Below are 22,950 nucleotides of genomic sequence, written 5' to 3' on the forward strand. Positions count from 1 at the left end.
CCCCCAAGAGACATTGTCTGCTGCATTGTCAATTTTCCCCTTAAGGAAGAAATACTGCGGAAGGCGAGAGACAGGGGCCGCATTTTGTTTAATGGAGCAGACATTAAACTATTCCAAGATCTCTCCCAAACAACATTACAAAACAGGCGATCACTGCGCCCCCTGCTGGACACGCTGCGGGCTCGCAACATCCAGTATAGGTGGAAGTTCCCCTTCTGCCTCTCGGCCTCCTCCAGAGGTCACACAGCTCTCCTCCGTACCCCAGAAGACCTACCCACGTTCTGCGAGCAGTTGGATATTCCGCCTATTGACCTGCCGGACTGGTACGCTTTCTACTTCCCTGCTGAGCCGTGGAAACCGGTCTCCCACACCTCGTCCCCGAAGTCGCAAAGGCAACGTTCCAGACGTCGCAGACTGGACCCCACAGCATCTAATGATCGCCATTCCCACCGTGATCCTCCTCCACGTGACCTTGAACCAGCCGTCACCCCGCGTAGGGGCCACCAAGATGCTTAAATCCTGAAGACCTCACCCTTACTCTCAACAACGACGAGAGGGAACCCCCGTTATGTTTTAGCACATGCTCTTTTCCCCGTTTCTTGTTGTTCCCTCTTGTTCTTTTTTCGGCTTGAAGGCTTGCCTGTTCTTCTCTCCACCCGTATTGCACAGTCGGATCCTAGATGACTGACATCACCCGGTAACCCGGAAGAGCGTAGCCGACGCGATACAGTGAGCTCCCGATACCTTCCCGCGGCTCCAGATGGACAAATCCCTGGATCTCCCCGGCTCAGGTACTGTTTCATCAGAATGTGTGCACGTTTACAGTCGCAATAGCCCCCCGTGACCCAAGCTTAATCAGTATTTATAGACTCTTAAACTCAGGTATTGATGTGACCACTACACATATATGGCTGCTATAGCCTCTTACGAACCCCAGAGAGACCACCTCCTTGAGGCGCTCCGGCTTAGACACTGTTTGACTCTGCCACTAGCCTAAATGCACAGCTATAACTGCAGTGTCCCCCTGCGAATCTCACTGGACAACTGCTGATACCACTTCAGCCCAGATTCTGCTGTGATTTATTCGTTAGAGCGTGTGTGTGCACTTAAGATTGCTAGATATTCCGCTCTGCTATGTCCCCTTGCCCCCCTGAGGGATTAAGGGAAATCCTACACGCCTCCTACACTTTTCCTATGGGCTATACTCACACTCATATCCACTGCAAAAACTGTGAGATGGGATTTCAAATGTTGCTATACATATGTGGGTTGAGCTTATCTCAAACAGGACGCTGTGATTACCTTCTCGGAGGAGGCTCCTGGCAGCCACACCTGGGTCTATAGGGGGATGATCTATCCAGGTAAAGATGCGGATCGCCCAGTTTTCTCAGAATGGGGAAATTGGATTGTATTTTACAACCCTGATGAAACTTACACTGGTTTTCTTTAAACGTTTGTTTTAACTGCTTATCTGCTTAAAGACTGACTGTTTTATACTTAATGTGTTTAGAGGATTGGATGGGTCCAACCCCTTCCGGGTATGCTAGAAGCTTCCTGGCGGTACTCAGAACCGCCAGATGCAGTTAATACCCCTCACATGTTATCTAGGATTTTGCTTGCCTGTTAGACTTTGACCCTTGATTCTGCCTACCTTGCACTTGATGTGCGGTTAAGCCGCGAATTTACTGCGGAGATGGGCAGACCCAACGGACTACTGATCCACTCTACTCTGAAACGGTAATGTCCTTCTTTAGTGGTGATACATTTCTATCCACACCCTGGAAACACCTGTTCTCCACCCTTCGTCCTCTGTGGTGCGACATTCCGTATTCCGCCCACGGTTTTCTATCCCCCCCACAGCTTCCCTACTGGATTGAAGCTGACATTCCGCACTCTCTCCCTACCCCCCTAAGGTGGATGGGCATTTCCCTAGCCACCTCCGGTAATTTCTCACACCTGGGATTAATACACCCTGCGTAGGTGTGACTTTTAACTCTATTATCCCCCCCCCCCCGGTTCTGTTCAACTAGACAGGCCCCCTCTCCCCGAGCCCCCCCCCCCCCCCTAAAACTTTTTCTCTTTTTTATCTTTTTTTTTTTTTCTTTTTTCTTTTTTCCTTTTTTCCTTCTTTTCTTCTTTTTCTTTTCTCTCTCTCCTCTCTTTCCCCCCTTCTTTCCCATTTCTTTCTTTCCTTATACCTCCTCCTTCCCTCTCCCTGGGTCCAGCGAGTGACGCCAATCCCTCGCATACACTCTCTACTCCCCGCCAGCTATTACGATGCAGAAGACACAGGTCTCTACCCAACAATTGTCGCTGAAATGCCTCTCGTTAAATGTCAAAGGCCTCAACCTCCCAGAAAAAAGGTCGCAGGTCTTAGCTGCCCTAACCAAACACAAAGCTCACTTCCTCCTGTTACAGGAAACACACTTCCGTTCAGATGCCATCCCTAAACTAGGCAATCATGTATACAAATGGGCATTGCACTCCACAAACCCAGACTCCAAAACAAAAGGGGTATCAATCCTCATCTCCAAGCACGCTGACTTCCAAATCTTAGACACAATGATAGACCCCGAAGGTAGATACATATTTGTTAAAGGTAGATACGCCTCCAAACCTGTTACGCTGGCAAATGTATATTGTCCAAACGAACGCCAAACTTCCTTTTTCAGGAAAGTGTCCGATCTCCTCTACACATTTCGCGAGGGGATCGTGCTGCTAGGAGGAGACTTCAATGTCCCCCTCAACCCAACTGTGGACACATCCACCGGTACGACGGCGCTCTCTTATAGAGCCCTCCGCCAAATTAAACTCCAGCTGCAGAACCTGACGCTCCATGACACATGGCGCACCATGTTCCCCACTGGAAAAGACTATACTTTTTTCCCCCCCCCGCATAACAAATACTCAAGAATCGACTATTTCTTTCTTTCTCAAACAGACCTTTCACTTCTCACGAAGGCCACCATAGAACCAATGTTTCTATCAGATCACCACCCCATTACAGTGACACTCGTCTTTCCAGAATCCAACAAAACGACTAAGACCTGGAGACTGAACCCCTCCTTACTAAAAGACCCCGAAAACCTTAGACAGATAAACACACAAATCCAACGATACTTCGGGGAGAACGCCACCCCTGACGTGACACCCATCACACTTTGGGAAGCCCACAAGTGTGTTATTAGAGGGACTTTGATTGTCCTGTCAACAGCACATAAAAAGCGACACCAAGAAAGAATTAAGACACTCATTGCCACGATTAACCGCCTGGAAGCTGCCCATAAACAGTCGGCCTTGCAAGCCACACTACAAGACCTCCTGCTTGCACGCTCCACCCTGCTAGACGAACTAGGCAAACGTACCAGGCGACAATACGTCCTTGGCCAGAAAATCTTCTACGAACATGGGAACAAGAGCGGGAGGTTATTGGCGCGCACGATACAGGCTTCCAAAGCTTCTTCGGTAATCCATCATATCCGGGACAAAAATGGCAATGTGTTCTCTAAAAATGAGGACATAACCAAGCAATTCGAGAAATTTTACTCTAAACTCTATAATTTGACGCCAGACGGGGGGGAACCATCCGGCGCGCTCACACGTTCGGCCCAAATAAAAGAGTTTCTTGCTCGATATTGCCCCAAGTCTATCCCTTCGGAAAAGGCGGAGGCCATGGAGAGTCCTCTCTCCATGGAAGAACTTAAATTGGCAATTAAACAGATGAAAGTGGGAAAAAGCCCGGGCCCTGATGGCCTCCCCTTAGTTTACTACAAATGCTTCCAAGACGAACTCTCCCCTCAGATGCTGCGGACATTTAACTCATTTGCAAACCCCCAAGTGTCACTAGGAAGAATGTTAGAAGCCCATATAGCTGTTATCCCGAAAGATGGTAAAGACCCTTCACTAGTCTCGAACTACAGGCCAATATCCTTGCTTAATGTAGACATTAAACTCTACTCGAAAATCCTAGCAAACAGATTGATGTCACTGATCCCGGGCCTTGTCCTACCCGATCAAGTAGGCTTTGTCCCTGGCAGGGAAGCCAGGGACAACACCATCCGTACCCTAAACCTACACCACTGGCTCACCTCATCAGGCACTAAGGGGTTCCTACTTTCCCTTGACGCCGAGAAGGCGTTCGACAGGGTGGCCTGGGATTACATGCGGGAGGTCTTGAGGAACATTGGCCTCCTTCCTCGCATGTTCGCGCATATTGATGCTCTGTACTCTAATCCCTCAGCCAAAGTTAAGGCTAATGGCCTCCTGTCGGACGCCTTCTCTATCGGTAACGGCACGCGTCAGGGATGTCCGTTGTCCCCTTTGATTTTTGTCCTAACATTAGAACCCCTGTTGAACAGAATACGTGACAATACTGACATCAAGGGCATCCCTTTCGAACGCAAAGAATTCAAAGTCGCAGCCTTTGCCGACGACATACTATTATCCTTACAAGCCCCCCGAATTTCTTTACCTAACCTATTGAAAGACATTAATTACTTTGGGACGCTGTCCAACCTTAAAATAAATTACACAAAATCTCATGCACTCAATGTGACACTGTCCCCCCAAGACGTCTCTCACTGTCAGGACTCCTTCCCTTTCCAATGGAAAGCTGAGGCCATTACCTACTTAGGAATCCAAATCACTAGAAAGTTAACAGATCTATATAGCGCAAACTTCCTTTCCTCCCTCACTAAAATTCAATCAGACTTGAAAGAATGGGCCGCACTAAACATATCTTGGTTCGGACGTTCAGCGCTCGTTAAAATGGTTGTCCTACCTCGCCTTTTTACATAATGCAAACTATCCCAATACACCTACCCCCCTCCTTTTTCGCGACATACAAAAAGGCCTGCACAGCCTTCATATGGAAGAATTCAACCCCACGCATTAAATTCTCGCGCCTAACCTGTACAAAGACGTCGGGCGGAATTGGGCTCCCTGACCTGAACAAATATTACCTAGCTTGCCATCTAACCAGAGTAGTTGACTGGAAAACGCATAAACAAAGCAAACCCTGGGTGATGTTAGAAAACTCCCTTTCACAACTCTTGACACATACTCTACCTTGGGTTACGCCCAAATTCTGGCCCCCATCTATCAGGCAGCACCCTCTCATTCTCCCCTCTCTTCTGGCCTTCAGGAAAGCGATGTCTCTCTTCAACCTATCCTCACAACCAGGTCCGCTGACTCCCGTAAGAGAGAACCCTGAGTTCCCACCAGGAGAGTCCAAAACATTCCTGCAAAGGGAATGGCCACACGAGGAGGTTCTGGCTTGTCATTTCTTTCATAAAGGCCGTCGACGTTCCTACGACGAGTTAAATTCCGATTCTCGTACGGGTGCCTTTCCCTTCTGGTCATATAGACAACTGACACATTTCCTTACTTCCACAAACTCGAACGACACCTGGAATAGAAGTCTCACGCCTTTCGAAACACTATGTACACGCTCTACACCCCAGAGACATTTAATCTCATATATTTATGCTCTTCTGCAAGCTGACAAGGACCCCTCCCTAACACAGTCGCTACATACTTCCTGGGAGGCAGATTTACAACTGACTCTCACGGAAGATGACTGGGAATCCATCTATACATCTGCTCACAAAGGCTCGATGAATGTAGCTATCCAGGAAAATGGATATAAAACCATCACAAAATGGTATAGGACCCCAGCTCGTTTACACAAGTTCTCGCCCTCAGTTCCAAACACCTGTTGGAGGTGTCAAAATGCAACAGGCTCCATGATTCACATTTGGTGGGAATGCCCTCTGCTCCAACCATTTTGGAGAGAAGTTCACTCCATAATTTCCTCGGTCACCACCTATACCTTAGACTACACTCCAGCTCAATACCTTTTACACCACACATCCCTCTCCCGACACGCCTACCAGAAATCATTGGCCATGCACATGGTCAATGCGGCCAGACTATGCATCCCCAACCACTGGCGATCATCGGATATCCCAACCACCAGAGAGTGGCTGGCCAGGGTGTCTAAAATTGAGGAGATGGAGGAATTAATTTATATTGCCCAGGATCGTATTCAGAAGTTTACAACGACGTGGGCCTGTTGGTCACACTTCAGGAACTCAGATTTGTACAAGTCCCTCTTCCCGTGCTAGCAAGAAACTACTTGCCAGATGGATTCTCACGACCTGGACCCACCCCACTAGCCCCCCCCCCTTCTCCCCCTTTCTTTTTTTCTCTTTTCTTCTTCTTTCCCTCACTTCCTTTCTTCCTTTTCTTTTATCTCTCCTTCCCCCTCTCCAACTGGGGCCCTCGGCCCCCCTGGCGACATGACCGACCAACGCCTCCCCCAGGCCCCCTGTCTGAACCACAAGTGTCGGTTTTCAATGGTTTGTCCATAGGCATATGGTATTTATTTAGTGTTATTATGCTGAATACTGCATGGCGCTACCCTATGCGCTCACTGAAGCCGTGATAAACTGTGTTACCTTGCTTATGTCACGCCATAATTGTAATACCTGAAGTATTGTCATGCTTTGTATGTACTTATGCATTTTTATACGCATATATGTATGACTGTCTTTTCCTTAATAAAAACCTTTTTTGTGGAAAAAAAAAAAAAAAAAAAAAAAAAACCCACCCTCAAATCTTAAGGTCCTGTCAACGTTTCTATACGTATCCCACCCAAAAGTGGCTGTTATTTTCTTGAGAGATGAACATTGTCCTACAGGAAATGCTTTTATTATGTGTGTCCCTTCATATAACTAATCCTTTGACTACAGTACAATTCACAGCCCCAACTCACCCTGTATAGGAGGACGCGGCGTGACCCCTCCCAACTGCATTCTTCCCCCATGTCTTTTACTTCCCTCTTCTGCTGTCAGCGATGGCGTCTGCTAATCTAAGAGCTGAACTGCAATGTTCCGTCTGTCTGAACATTTATACAGATCCTGTAATGCTGAGATGTGGACACGACTTCTGCCGGGTCTGTATTGATCTTGTGCTGGATACACAGGAGGGATCTGGAGGATATTCCTGTCCTGAATGCAGAGAGAAGTTTCAGGATCGTCCTTCACTGAAGAGGAACATAACACTACGTAACATAGTGGAGAATTTCCTGTCTGCTCATCCAGATCAGGAGGAGTCCGGGGTCTTCTGTACTTACTGTGTGGACTCTCCTGTACCTGCTGTTAGATCCTGTCTGCTCTGTGAGGTTTCCCTGTGTGATAAACACCTGAGAGTCCACAAAAAGTCCACAGAACACATCTTATGTGACCCCACCTTCTCCATGGAGAGCAGGAAATGCTCCGTCCATAAGAAGATCCTGGAGTATTACTGCACTGAGGATGATACCTGTGTCTGTGTGTCTTGTTCTATGATTGGAGTACATAAAGGACATGAGATGACGTCACTGGATGAGGCATCTGAGAAGAAGAAGGAGACACTGCAGAAACTTCTGACAAAGAGAGAGGAGACGGAGGAAAGAGTCCAGAGTCTGCAGTACCAGAGGTGGAAAGTAGAAGAAGAAGCAGCTGGTGACACCGAGAGAGTCACTGTCCTGTTTAGAGACCTCAGGAGACTTCTGGAAGATCTGGAGAAGAGAGTCCTGAGGGAAATCTCCGGGAGGGCAGAGCGGATCTCCATCTCCATCCGGGATCTGGAAACAAAGAAGGAGAAGCTGTCCAGGAAGATGCGTCACATTGAGGAGCTGTGTAACATGACGGATCCACTGACTGTCTTACAGGAATCAGACACAGGTGACTTGTGTGATACTGAGGATGGAGATAATGAGGACAGAGAGAGACATGAGAAGCTCCTCCATGATGGAGGGGGTCTGGATGTGGCTGGGATATCACACACATTACACACATTATATGATATAATAAAAGAGGTAAATGTAGACTTATATATACAGGGAGCTGCAGACATATTACTGGATGTAAACACAGCTCAGAATAATCTCCATATATCAGATGACAGGAAAACTGTATCCTGGTCACATAGAAACCAGAAGCACCCCAAAACACCAGAGAGATTTCAGTATTATTATCAGGTGATGAGCAGTCGGAGTTTCTCCTCAGGGAGACATTACTGGGAAGTGGATGTCGGGGGATCAGAGAGCTGGAGAGTCGGGATGTGTTACCCCAGTATAGACAGGAGAGGGGGGCAGTCAGGGATTGGATATAATAACAAGTCCTGGGGTTTGGACAGGGAAGGTAATCAGTATAAGGTGATACATGACAATAAAAAGATTCTCTTATCCACCGATATCTCCAGTAACAGAGTCAGGATAGATCTGGATTATAAGGCCGGGCGGATCTCCTTTTATGATCTGTGTAACCCGATCCGACACCTCCGCACCTTCACCACCACCTTCACTGAGCCCCTCCATGCTGGGTTATGTGTAGGGGGAGGTTGTATAAAGATATGTGGGGGGACATGGGAGATGTGAGAACTCCTCCCACGGACTGATGACATCATAGTAAGGGAGGGTCAGATCAGTTAAATATTTATCCAATGGGGCAGATGGTGGGGACTCCAGTCAGTGTCTCTTTTATTGTAGTTTGGGTTACAGTACAAATCAGGGTGAAGGGTTACAGAAATAGGAGGCTGTGCTACAAAATCATGCTGATCTGCAATGTAATAGAGGAAATAAATGAGTAGAATAGAAGAAGTCAGTTTATACTGGAGGTGTGAGATGTTTTTTTGGTTTGTTGAGATACAAAGTAAAATGATTGTGTGACCGGGTGTACTTCTCTCAGGAGGACTGAACCCCCAGAAATGTGGAGGAGGGGAGATAAAGTTTAGGGGTAGAGTGAGAAAAGAGAAGAAAACTGAACCCTCTGTCATATATCTCCTCTATACAGGGTTGGGGGGGTCTAAGCTCTGCAGTGCTCCATGTCGCCCCCTGGAAATTTACACCAGAACATGTTTTTATTAATGTCTCCATCTTAATCCAATCAGAGTTCTTGAACGCTGTGATGTCAATAAACCCCAATAGAACTTTCAGCTTTACCCCTTGGCATCAACACCTCTCAGCCCTTTAGGTGCTAGGGGGGTGGGGCGGGGCTTATGATCATGTGACTGCCATGATTGGCTGTCACGGGGGTCGTAGGATTGGAAAGCTCCCAATCGCAAGCAGCGAACTGGAGCTTTCTGTTTTCCACCAGAAATGTGCCGTCACTGGGCGCACGCTCTCGGCACACCTGTTTTTGCAATATTGTACGCGAATATGCAGCCGCTCTCTGCCAAGGCCCACCCTCTGAGAGGTTGTATATTTGCATGCTGTCTGCGCCAACAGGTTAAATCTGATAAATACATTCCAAGGGCTTCAAACCAAAAACTGTCCAAGTAGAAATGCCTCCCCCTGCCAAAATGCTTCAAAGAAGAACCCTTGCTCTCTGTGTGGAAGCAGTTGTCTCCCTGCAGAGGTCCAACATGCCCATTGCTGAGTCATAGCTATTCACATCCAATTATCAGGGAGTATGAGCTTTATGAATTGGAGAGATCTAGATCTGACTCAACAGAGGGTGTGTCAGATCTCTGGAGGGAGACCACTGCTTCCACACGTGGCAAGGGGTTCCTGGCAGGGGGCTGGTGTTTTTAGTCAAGTTTGATTTAATTTTTAATTCATTTTATGTAAATTTTTATGAATAATTGGGGTGCTCTAATAGAGGAGGTGTGTTATTAGCCAGATCACCAGGTGAAGACAGAGTGGGAAAAAGTCTAAAAAAAAATAATAAAAAGTAATACAGCCACCACATCTAATGATTGATGAGCTGCAATTTATTATACCACTTTAATTGGTAGAGTAATTCTAGAAGCAGGTTGGTGTCATGTTGGGATAGGACATACATTAATGTTTTACAGCTGTCCATAGCTTATCAATGTCTTAAGGCCGGGTACACACGGACAAACATGTATGGTGAAAGCGGTCCGTCGGACCGTTTTCACCATACATGTCTGCCAGAGGGCTTCTGTACGATGGTTGTACACACCATCGTACAGAAGTCCGCGCGTAAACAATACGCGGGGCGTGTCCGCGGTGTCGCCGCGTCGATGACGCGGTGTCGCCGCGACAATGACGCGGCGACGTGGGCGGCCCGCCTTTAAAATGCTTCCACGCATGCGTCGAAGTCATTCGACGCATGCGAGGCACGGCGGGCGGCTGGACATGTACGGTAGGTCTGTACTGACGACCGTACATGTCCGAGCGGGCTGAATTCCAGCGGGCTGTTTTAAAACAAGTCCAGGAATATTTGTCTGCTGGGAAAAGGCCCGGCGGGCAAATGTTTGCTGGAATTCGGCCCGCTCGCGCCCACACACGACCAAACATGTCTGCTGAAACTGGCCTGCGGGCCAGTTTCAGCAGACATGTTTGCTCGTGAGTATGGGGCCTTATAGTTACATATATCCAGATTGATCTTCAGTGCATACATACCCAAGTGTTTGTGGGGGGCTCTCCACACACAATCAATAATTTCCTCTTTTTCTGTATTTCAATCATTTGTATTTTTCCACTTTTTTGTTTTGAAAATAAAAAAAAAAATAACAAGAAACTCTCAATGGTGTAAATCAGCGGTCCCCAACCTCCCCGGCACCAGACACCAGGTTCCTGTGGAAGACAGAATGGGGGGCAGCCTGTCACTTCAGGGGGGGTTGGGGGCGTTACCTGAAGTCATCTCACCGTCCTTACCAGTACTCTATGATGGTGAGGATCCTGTCCTTGGCCGGTGTTCTGACGAGAATGGTCCCCCGTCAGATAACGCCCGCTCTGTACTGCACAGGCGCAGCACTTGCCCAGTAAGGAGCACAACGGAGCCGCCGAAAATCTCCGAAGATGAACAGCTGTTCATCAGGTGTACATGGCGCCTGTGCAATCAACACAACATTGTGCCACACGCTCCCGATGCTCGTGCAACTCTGCAAGGGGCGGGTTATTCATTGAACACCATCATTGTAAAATACGGCCTCTTCTGTAGGCATTACATGCTTTTCAATGATACATACGCCCATCGACATTGAACTACACACCCTTATCAGCTGTGCCCATCATACAGCCTATTCTGTAGGCATCCGCCCCTTAAACGCTTCTCAATAATACATTTGCCCCTTTAAGAAAAGCACTCCCATCATATGAGCTCCGCCCATCAAGCAGCCTCTTCTGTATACATCCGCCACTTGCTGTGTTCAATGAATAACCCGCCCCCTGCAGAGTTGCATGAGATTCGAGAGTGCGCGGCAGCTTGTGGCACAATGTCGTGTTGATTGCGCAGGTGCCATGTACAGCTGATGAACAGCTGTTCATCTTCAGAGATTTTTGGCAGCTCCGTTGTGCCCCGTTCTGCGCAAGCGCTGCACCTGAGCTGTCCAGGGCGGGCATTATCCGACGGGGGACCCTTCTCGGCACAACACCGACTCTCCTCACCTCTCTCCTCATCTCTGCTCCTCTCCTTCCCAAGGTGACCAGAGAGGGGAGGGAGTAGTGGTGCTGGGAGAAGGGGAGTGGGAACCCTCTGGTGGTTGGAGGGTGGCATTGCAAGTTGTGCTGGCTAACTCTACCCACTACTGCCTTTGGATTACGAGCATTCTCCTGGAACAGATTTTGCTCGTAATCCGAGGTTCCACTGTACCTATATGTAGAATGGTGAGTTCTGCTGAAGGGCTGGTGGTGATATGTGTGACCTCCTGAATAAGATGGAAGATCTGGTTATCTCCAAACTCTGAATAAAGATATTTAAGAGAATAAAAAGATGGAAGATCTCAAACCAATACACCGGCAGAATGTTACATGACCAGAAAATGTGTACAAAATTACCCTTTGAACCACAGCATCTCCAACACTTCTCTTGTACTTCTGTAAATGTGATAGCAAGCTCTCGTTCCTCTGGGAGGGGGATTTGGTAAATTTAGCTTTATCCTGAAGGATTTGGTAGAAAAAGAGATGCCATTGACATGGGATTTTTCTGCTGACCAGAACTGCCCAATGTTAGAGTTGGTTCACACTGGGGCGACCTGGGATCTGACTTCAAGTCGCCCCAAGTTGCCCCAAGTCGCACGCTTGAGAAAATGAATGGGAGCCGTCTTAATGTACACTACTGCAGTCGCTCCGACTTCAGAAAAGGTTCCTGTAATACTTCAATCCGACTTGTAGGCAACTTGTACCCATTGATTTCAATGGAAGTCGCCTCAGAAGTCTGATCACTGTCTTAACTGAAGCAACAATACAGGAAGATAACATACATTTCTCAGGCAAACCCCTCCCACAGAGCTGATTGTTGTCTGATTGGCCACTGGAAAGCCTCCTGTCCTGGAGGCAACTTGAAGTTGCCTTGTAAGTTGCCTGGTGATTCATACTCAAGTCGTGTCCAAGTTGCCTCCCAAAGTCATGCTGGAAGTCGTGTTGCCCCAGTGTGAATGGGCTCTTAGGGGAATTTAGTAAGCAGTGTGTGACTCTGAGGTACTGAAAATACTCATTAGCAGGTAGAATAAAATTACATAGTTGGTTACATAGTTGAGGGCCATCTTTAATATTTATTGGACCCTGGGCAAACATTTTCTTGCCTCCCCCCATGTAATTTCACTCTCCACCCCAGCATCCCAAAAAAACAAACAAACACAGACGGGCTCAAGGGACAGCTGCTTTGGGTCCCAAAACAATGACTGGGCCTGGGGCAGCTTCCACTTTTGCCCTGTGTTAAAGAGGGCCATGACATAGTTACATATAGCCGGATTCAGGTAGTGCGGCGTATCTTTTAGCCGGCGTAGCGTATCACATATACGCTACGCCGCCGTAAGTCAAGAGGCAAGTGCTGTATTCACAAAGCACTTGCCTCCTAAGTTACGGCGGCGTAGCGTAAAGTGGCCGGCGTAAGCCCGCCTAATTCAAATCTGTAAGATGTGGGCGTGTTTCATGCAAAATCCTTGTTACCCCACGATAATGACGCTTTTTACGAACGGCGCATGCGCCATCCGTGAAAGTATCCCAGTGCGCATGCTCCAAATTAACCCGCAAAAATTCAATGCTTTCGACGTGAACGTAAATTACGCACAGCCCTGTTCGCAAACGACGTAATCAACGGAAAATTTGACGCGGTCCCGACGTCCATACTTAACATTGGCTGCGCCTCATATAGCAGGGGTAACTTTACGCCGGAAAAAGCCTTACGTAAACGGCGTATCTGTACTGCCACGGCCGGGCCTACGTTCGATAATAGGCGTATCTAGCTGATTTACATATTCTCTGCGTAAATCAGCGTACATGCCCATAGCGGCCAGCGTAAATATGCAGTTAAGATACGACGGCGCAGGAGACTTACGCCGGTCGTATCTTAGCAATATTTAAGCGTATCTCAGCTTGAGAATACGCTTAAATATACGACGGCGGGGTTTCGGACTTACGACTGCGTATCTACTGATACGCCCGTCGTAAGTCTACCTGAATCTGGCCCATAGTTGGTAAGGTTGAATAAAGACAACAGTCCATCCAGTTCAACCTGTGTTGTTGTATGTGTGTGTGTAGAAAATAATTTCCCATATCCCTGTATATTGTTTCACTAAGATGCACATCCAAAAGTCTTTTAAAACTATTCTTACTTCCTGCCAACACCACCGATTGTGGAAGAGAGTTCCACATCCTTACCGCCCTGACAGAGAAAAAAAAACCTACACAGCTAAAGGTAAATCCTTTTGGAGTGATGGAAAGAGTCTATAGATCAGACACCAAAGTAATACCTTTCCTAATCCAGGCCCGAATATTAATATACAAGAAAAGAGGTTTTAGAGGAAAGCTCACAGGCATCGGGACATAGGAAACAGGAAAATTACTCACATCGGGAGCTGGGATTTTTAAGGTGTCAGTAACTCAATGTTTAACAAATAAACATTAAAATAAAAAATTATTCAATTGGTTTAAAATACGAAAAAGTATGTTATAATATAAACACATAGAGACACCAATATGTATTAAAATTACTCCATCATAACATTCTGGAGAATGACCAACATGATCGACAGTTGATGGTGTTTCTGGGGTGACAATCCCGACATGTTTTGCTGAGGAATTTGGCTTCCTCAGGGGATGTTCATTATCACACCTACATCAATAAATGAATCCAGGTATAGTCGTCATTGTACATAAGTGGATTCCAATCAGTTTAATTACCCTGAGCATTCAAATTAAGTTATATAGAGCGTGCATATTGAGATGTATAGACATTCCAGAATTCCAGGTATTAAATGCGCATTGATCAATTACAGAAATACATATAAAAGATTTGTTGGGGGGCTTTCTTACCACAGTGCACTATAGATGTATATGATCATCCAGATAGAAGCTTATATTAGAAGTAAGATCCAATGATCCACGTTTGAACCAATTCACTATGCAAACAGAGAAGGAGACCCACCAGATGGTTGTGGGATGAGGTATTCATGTGCTGGCTGCAGGAGGGAGAACTCATATCCTAGTTCGCTACATACAATGTATCTCGTAAGTATTTGAAATAGTAAACCAATATATCTGTAACGACGCCCCAAGTACGAGAGGGGTTAAAGTTGTTTAGGACATTCCATTCCCAAACACAAAGGCAGCTACCGAACACTCCAATCAGCCGAACAAGAAACCCATATGAATAATTCCCCCCCCCCCCCCCAAGTACGAGACGAGGCTCTGTATTGAGTGTCAAGCAGGAATCAACTTTATTGAAAGGAATACAGACTCTTTATATACACTTTAGAATACTGCAGTCACCACATGAACAATGACCCGGATCCACCCACAACATCACACAATGGTTACATAACGAGCCCCCAATACACATTATTCTGAGTGTCAATACATCCCTTAGCAGACAACAGGTGAGTTCATTAGCACACTTAATAATTGGTGAAGGGAAAGCTGCCTCAGACCAGATTAACACGCTTTACTTATCCAGACAAAGGCAACATTGTTAAGCAATAGACAGTCGTCTCTTACATTGAACTTCCTGGAATGCCCATATTAGGAATTATACTTCCTGGTCATAGGCCTCACAGTGTACAGGGATAACATCTTCATATTTCTTGAGAGATATTGTTAATGAATATTACTGTCCCATTTGAAGTAATCCAATCATATTCTCAGGGTTCATTATTTTCTTGGTCACCCTGACCCCAAAGGTGACTCCCGTCACATGGCTCCCTCCTTGTGGGACTTTTCAGCAGACCCGACTTGATCCTTCTTGGGTCAACTTGGGGATGTCCGGAAATAGGAGGCCAGAGTGACGTCTGTTTGCCGGGACAACCCATCAGTATTGCCATTTTGCTTACCGGGTCGGTACCTGATGGTGAAGCTGTAAGGTTGCAGGGTTAGGCCCCGTACACACGAGAGGATCCATCCGCTGAAAAATCTCAGCGGATCGGTTTCAGCGGATAGATCCCCTGGTGTGTACGTTCCAGCGGATATTTATCCGTGGATATTTGCGATTTCCAGCAGATAAAAATTTGTAAGCATGCTAACAAATCTATCCGCTGGAATCGGCTCCAGCGGATCGATCCGGTGGTCTGTACAGACTCACCGGATCGTTCCGTCCGAACCCGTCCCTCACATGCGTCGTAATGATTCGACGCATGCGTGGATTTCCTTATATGACAGCGTCGCGCACGTCGCCGCGTCATCATCGCGGCGACGGCGCAACACGTCACCGCGGTTGAATTCCGCGCAGATTTGGATCCGATGGTGAGTACATGCCAACGGATCCAAATCTGCCAGAGGATTTATCCGCGGATACGGTCCAGAGGACCGTATCCGCGGATCAATCCTATCGTGTGTACCAGGCCTGAAGCTCCACCGCAGCAACCTGCCATTGTCTCTTGAGAACCGGTTAAGCCAGACCAATGGGTTGTGGTCGGTGACTAATGAAAATTCCTGTCTGTTCAAATAGGGATTCAACTTTTCAAGGGCCCTAACCAGGGCCAAACATTCCTTCTCCACTGCCGCATAACTCACTTCCCGGGGTAATAGCTTTATTCTCAGGTATGTGACAGGTTGTTCTCCTCCATCCTCCCCGACTTGGCTCAGCACAGTCACCAGTCCAAACATGGAAGCGTCTGTGTGGACAAGGAAACATTTGTTAGGTACTGGTCATCTTGCTCATTTGCCCTGCCATATAAAGTGTCTCAATACTGACTGAAGATTCCTAAAATACGTTGCAGGTATTGGGATGATTAGAAAATGATAGAGGTATAACAATTGTGGGAGTTTCAGCATCTTGAAGGCAGCTAACCTACCTGTCCAGGAAAGAGTGAATTTGTAGAGGTCAGTTAGTTCTTATTTAAGGGATTGTGGGAAGGGGACATCGTTTTCCTGAAAAAGGGATTTGGGGTTAGTTGAAAGTTGTACACCAAGGTATGTTATGGAATGTTTATCCCAGGTGTAGGGGAAATGATCAATGTGGTTGGATTGAACATTAGGAAGTATGTTGAGGCCTAGTATAAATTATTTGAAGTCATTAACTTTGTAATACGATTCCTGAGCTAAATTCTGACAGTGTTGATTGGACCACTTCCAAGGAATGTAATGGGGAGGTTAACATGAGGGTAACATTGTCTGCAAAACAGGTTAATTTTATGTTCACTGTGGCCAATTTTGAACCCTGAGATGTTTAAGTAGGAGCAGATTTTTTGAGCCAGGGGCTCCATGAGAAGGTTAAAGTTTAGTGGGGATAGAAGGCACCCCTGACATGTGCTGTTAGAAATAGGAAAGGATGTGGTAAGCAATGCTGAACAGAAAACTTGAGCCGATGGATTGGTGTACAATGCCATGATCCCGGACAAGATGTGGCCATTGAATCCAAATTTCTGCAGAGTCTGCCTTAGATAGGACCAATGAACCCTGTCAAATGCCTTCTCAGCATCTAAGGATCGAACCAGAGAAAGCATATTTAGGCGATTAGCATGATGGATAATATTGATCAGGCCTCAGCTATTTGCCTTCTTTGGTAAACCCAGACTTATCTACAGTAGATGCACAAAAATAGGTAATACTGTATTAGCTAGATTCAGAGAGAGTTAGGTCGGCGTATCAATAGATAAGTGTATTCTCAAACTTAGATACACTTAAACCTAGCTAAGATACGTCAGCCTGCGCCGTCGTATCTTAGGGTGCAATATTTAGGCTGGCCGCTAGGTGTCGCTTCCGTTGAGTTCGGCGTAGAATATGTAAATGACTAGATACGCCTATTCACGAACGTACGCTTGCCCGTCACAGTAAAGATACGCCGTTTACTTAAGGCGTTTTCAGGCGTAAAGTTATTCCATCAAATAGCTGGACTAGTAATGTTAAGTATGGCCGTCGTTCCCGCGTCGAAATTTGACAATTTCACATTGTTTGCGTAAATCGTCCATGAATAGGGCTGGACGTAATTTACGTTCACGTCGAAACCAATACGTCCTTGCGGCGTACTTTCGCGCAATGCACACTGGGATATGTACACGGACGGCGCATGCGCCGTTTGTAAAAAACGTCAATCACGTCAGGTCACCCCCCATTAACGTAAAACACGCCCCCTCATCCTCATCTGAATTAGGCGTACTTACGCCGGCCCTATTTACGATTCGCCGCCGTAAGTTAGGAGGCAAGTATTTTGTGAATACAGTACTTGCCTCTCTGACTTAAGGCGACGTAGCGTAAATACGGTACGCTACGCCGCCTTAAAGATGCGCGCCCCTACCTGAATCTAGCTATATGTTTATAATCCTGTTCGCTATGATGACTTTGGCATAGAGTTTAAAGTCGTGGTTGAGAAGAAAAATGGGTCAGAAATTCTAAGGAGAAGAATGATCTTTCCCTGGCTTTGGCAAGGTAATTATTAGAGCTTTTATCATCTCCTCTGGACAAGAAGAAGAAACCACAGCAGCATTAAAAAGTGAAGAAAGAGGATCTTCTAGAACAAATGTATATTGTTTGTAATTTTCGGCAACCAACCCGTCGGGACCTGGTGCTTTGTTAACGGGGAGAGATTTGATAACTTTGGACTATTTCTTGGCTCATGAATGGGGAGTTCAAAGCTGCAAGTTGTGAACTGTTCAAACTGGGTTTGTGAATCGATTGCAAAATCGATTTTACAGTAGAGGGAGAGGGTTGCTTAGTATCGGGATTGTCCTTCAGATTATATAAAGAATGATAGTATGCACTGAATGCATTTGCTATGTGTTGGGGGTTTATCAGCTTTTCTTTAGTGAAGGGGTGATAGAGATAAGGGACAGCCATTTTATCTTGTTGGCCCTTAATTTGTTTAGATAAAAGTTTATTGCTTAATTGCTATTATCATATAAGGAAGATCTAAAGTGTTTATGGTTGTACTCAATAGCAAGGATCGGAGTTCTAAGCAGTGTGACAGGAAGTCAGGTAAATCTTTGGGTGTTGTCACAGACGGGACATACATTTCTGCCGTGTTTAGACAATACACCAATTGTTATTAAGCGTCGGCTGCAAACGTAGCCAGAGAAGGTCTAAGGGCGTTGGAAGAATTCAGATGTTCAGAATGAGGCAATTAAGGCCTCTATAAGTAGTCCAGAGGATTACCACTGATTTGCTGCATGCTGAGGCTTTCTGAGTGTACTGAGTATTCTGAGGAGGTGAGGAGAGGATTGATTTTTCTGTGTGATAAAAATCAAAAGACTATTGTTTTTCTGCTGTATGACCAGCACTGTCTACCCAGCACTAGGCTGAGTCAGACTCCATAGATAGGTTCCTGTGTGGAAGGTAGATGCCCAAAGTGGCTAGGGTTTATTTTATGTTTGATTTTGTTTATGCTGTTTGGATGCTTGCACTTGTTTCCAGCAAGATGGAAGAATAAACCAAAATCTTTGTTTTCAGCCGTCTTAGACTGCCTGCCTGTATAAATTCAGTGTGTGGTGAACCCATCCAAGGGGGCACACACCCCGCTACCGAGCTAACCCCTTACAGCAGAGATGCCATAATCTATTTTTGGCGCTTGCTTGTTTTTTGCTTAGGGAATCTAAATCAATTTTTTTGGAAGGCTTTCAATGTGCTGCAATGTTAGCTTGCACTTTGCTGTATAAATATACCACGTATGTATGCTTTATGAGCCACCCATAGTATAGCCGGGTCTGACACTTAGCCCTTGTTGGTTGTGAAGGTCTCCAGATGCGTCTTCAAAGTTTGCGCAAACTTTTAGAACCCCATTGACGTCTATGGGACTCGAACATTTGAATTCAAAAGTGCTCATTTTACATATGCAAGTTATTGTCATAAAACGGGTTTGAGAACCCGGGTCTTGCCCCAGGGAACATGTATCAATGGAAAAAAAGTTTTAAAAACTGTAGTTTTTTCTGGAGCAGTGATTTTAATGTTGCTTAAAGTGAAAAAAATTGAAAAATTCCTTTAAATATTGTACCTGCTGGGTGTTATTATAAGAAAAAAGTCATTTAAAACTGCTTGCGGCTTTAATGTAATGTCTGGTCCCTGCAATATGGATGAAAATCATTGAGAAAAATAGCATTGGTTTCTCCCGCCACCACTCCCCCCAGGTCATTACCAGACCCTTTGGCCCTATATACTTTTCTACAGCAGTATACAGGCGGTGAAAACAAGACAGGGACTGTATGTTTGTTGAGAAGTAGAATCTGTTTGTAAATTTGAACTGGTACTTCTTTAAAGTGTAGCTCCAGCCAAAAAATCTATTTTTTAAGCTTTTTGGAAAACATAGAGCAGTGAGTGCGCAGTGAGGTAGGGTAGTACTGTAGTGACGTTGTACAGAACAGCCATGCTATTATCAGCTATCACTGCTGTGGTTTTTTGATGCCCCTCGGGTTCCTGACTGTGTTTTAAAGGTTTAACTTCACATCTATGAGATGCATCAGAGTATGTGCCTTTCTGCAGAACAGCCTATTAATTTGAGAATTAACTGCCTGCCACCCCTCAATATCAATCACCAAAGTGCATGGGCCTTTTTTTTATTTATTTTTTAATGCAGCTGCACCAAAATGCATGGTGCTTTTTTTTAGCATGCAATTTTATTTTTATTATTTTATTTACACACATATATAATGTGTGTGTAAATAAAATAAATAAAAAAAATCACAAAAATGCATGCTAACAAAAGCACCATGCATTTTTTTGAGAATCGTGATCTTCATTCTAAGCAAAAGAATTGTGATTCTCATTTTTCCCAGAATCGTGCAGCTCTACTGCCTTTAGGAATTAAATATGAGACACACCAGCAAATCTATTGACATAGCTTTATGTCCACACTGTGCAGAGTACACAGACAGTACACCACGTGAAAATACTGTAGCTAGTACAATCACCTGCCTGCCTGTCAGTATATTAGGAAGAGCGGATCTAGCAAAACTCAATACAGTGTATAAATATATATACAACGCCTGGGATGCATATATATCTTCTACACACTGTAACTCTAACTGACTAGCCCGCCTGCCTGCTCTATCTAACTCCAAAAAATTACTCTCTCTCTGTCTCGCTCTGTAAACCACCAACACACTACACAAGGCCGACTTCCAGGCAGCATTATATAGTGTGGGGCGTGAACTAAACCCCCTGAGCCATAATTGGCCAAAGCCACCCTGGCTTTGGCCAATTATGGCTCTCCGTTTTTTGCGCGCTGTGATTGGCCAAGCATGCGGGTCATAGTGCATGCTTGGCCAATCATCAGCCAGCAATGCACTGCGATGCCGCAGTGAATTATGGGCCGTGACACGCCACTCAAATTTGGTGCGAACGGCCCAAAACGTTCGTAATTTGACGAATGATCGAACATACGATGTTCGAGTCCAACGTGAGTTTGACTCGAATACGAAGCTCATCCCTAATGGAGATATAAAACAAAAGAAACTCAAAAAATATCAGAGGGATATTAAAGACTTTGAGGACCACAAAGTTTATAAATGGCAATTGGAATTTGATCCAGCAAGTTCTAAAGAATCATCATTGGAGAGAGATATGGAAGTACATAATGTGGTCACCCAATTAGCTAGTGGGTTTAAAACCAAAACGCATACTCCTAAAAAATCTTAAACCCCATCCCAAAGCAAGGGGCTCAATCATCAGTTGGGTAGGGGTCCACACCCTCCTTCACATGGAGGGAACTACCCACCACCCAATGACTATTATTCAGCCCCCTATTCAGCACCTACACACAATAGGTTTGCCCCATTGGATAATAGACCAGTGGATTACAATTATCAGTATTACAATCAGGGTCCAAACTACTATGCACCCAGGCCTCCGCGAGGACAGTTTCGAGGAAATTTTAGAGGGAGACCAGCTCAACACCAGAATAATCAACAATCGGGGGGGGGGGGGGAATGGAGAGGATGGAAAGAACCACACAAGACCCCATCCACCACACCCCAATACCCCAAAGAAAATATAGAAAAAGAGGTAGTAGAGGGGGAGCCAGGAAGAAAAAGACCACGGGACATCTAACTGAAGGAATATTTAATCTAGCAGGGGTTGAATTTTCTGAAGCAGAGCTAGCCAAAGGTATGAAATTTGCCTCAGATAAAAACATCGACAAATTTGAAATATTTGTCGATGTAGAAAAGTATGTGCAGAAACTCAATATTAAAAAACATTTTTCACAACAAATCACATGTCTACCCCAGCCAGATACGACAGGGTATCAATATAGTGGTCTGAGGAACAGCTCAACATTTAATCCTAAAAAAGGAACAAATCACCACTTAGAGGTTTTTAAAATAATGGTGCAATAAGAAATTAAAGAGTTAGAGGTAAAATAAAATCATCAGTGGAGAGAACTAATCGTTCATTGATGGAAGGGATCAAACAATTGGAGAAAAATAAAAACTCAGTGGTTCATCTGGCGGACAAAGGTGGAGGAGTGGTGGTACTCACTAAAGAGAACTACTATGGAGAAATCCAGCGACTATTGGGGGATAATAGTACCTACAAACCTTTGTCTGGAGATCCACTGGCCAAGCTTAAAGCAGAACTGACATTGTGGGTCAATGATGGGGCTGCTAAATCCATTTTAGACACAAAGGAGGCGCTGTATATTATACCAAGGGTACCACGCACTCCGGTCTTATATATATGTAGCGCTACCCCCGCAGGAGCCGCTGATTTGTTGTTGGGGATCTACTCTTTTGACTTGGCTCACCCCTATTTAATTGACTCGAACCCTCCCTTGACACATCAGAAGTCTGGTATTGTAGGGTATTATGACCTTCAGTAAGGGCCCTTACTGTAATCAGCAATTATTATCAGTAGATAAAGTAGATAAAGACCTAGACTAAAGAATGGTACCATTCACTTAACTAAAGTAGGCAGTCTATGCTCGCAAAAGCCCTCTAGCGGGCAGTCCTATAGACAGTTAGAGCTTAGGTTGCGGCCGGGTGGTGCACATTAAATTTATAATCCGCAAGTGGCAATTGATGAATGAAGCTACAAACAAAGTATCTGGAACAGCAAACGTTGGTGAACTGGCAGCTCGTCAGCATCAGTCACTTCTATAAAACACTTAAATGGTCAACGGGAGGCCAACATGTGTCTCCGGCCGGTGAGGTGGCACTAAGGTGTTCATCTGAAAGGGGGAGTTAGAAGTTGAGCATGTGCTCTCTCACCCGACAGGCCAAGCCGCCTGAATTCTCCTCAGAAGGCGCGCTGGCAAAACACTGTACGAGGGTGCTCCACTGTTCAGTTGTCAGCTGGGCTGCCTCTTCGATCTCCGGGAACACGGGCTGGATACTGGAGTCTTGCTTCCTTCCGGATGGCTGTTCTCTCGGTGAGTCTAGGCCCAGGCTTCTGGCCTAGCGACACGCTGTCCTGTCTTCAGCAGCTCCGCAGAGGAGAAGAATGCTGGTCCCGAGAGAGCGAAAACAGCCACTCCCTTCCCTTAAATAACCTCCCCCATAAGTCTGTGCGGAGGTGTCACATGTTCAAGTGACGCAGGGCATTGTGGGAAGTGTAGTCTGTTTCTCATAAGAGTCAATGGA

General features: G+C 45.8%; 1 protein-coding gene across 1 annotated transcript; it reads left to right on the forward strand.

The window, feature by feature from the left end:
- Nucleotides 1–6,844: 6,844 nt before the first annotated feature.
- Nucleotides 6,845–9,839, forward strand: LOC120933743 (E3 ubiquitin-protein ligase TRIM39-like). The gene has a single exon (XM_040347117.1). It carries the CDS (start codon nucleotides 6,857–6,859, stop codon nucleotides 8,420–8,422), a length of 1,566 nt encoding a protein of 521 aa, XP_040203051.1. The 5' UTR covers nucleotides 6,845–6,856; the 3' UTR covers nucleotides 8,423–9,839.
- Nucleotides 9,840–22,950: the final 13,111 nt, after the last annotated feature.

Source organism: Rana temporaria, chromosome 3 (assembly GCF_905171775.1).
Source record: "Rana temporaria chromosome 3, aRanTem1.1, whole genome shotgun sequence".
NCBI classification, from domain to species: Eukaryota; Metazoa; Chordata; class Amphibia; order Anura; family Ranidae; genus Rana; species Rana temporaria.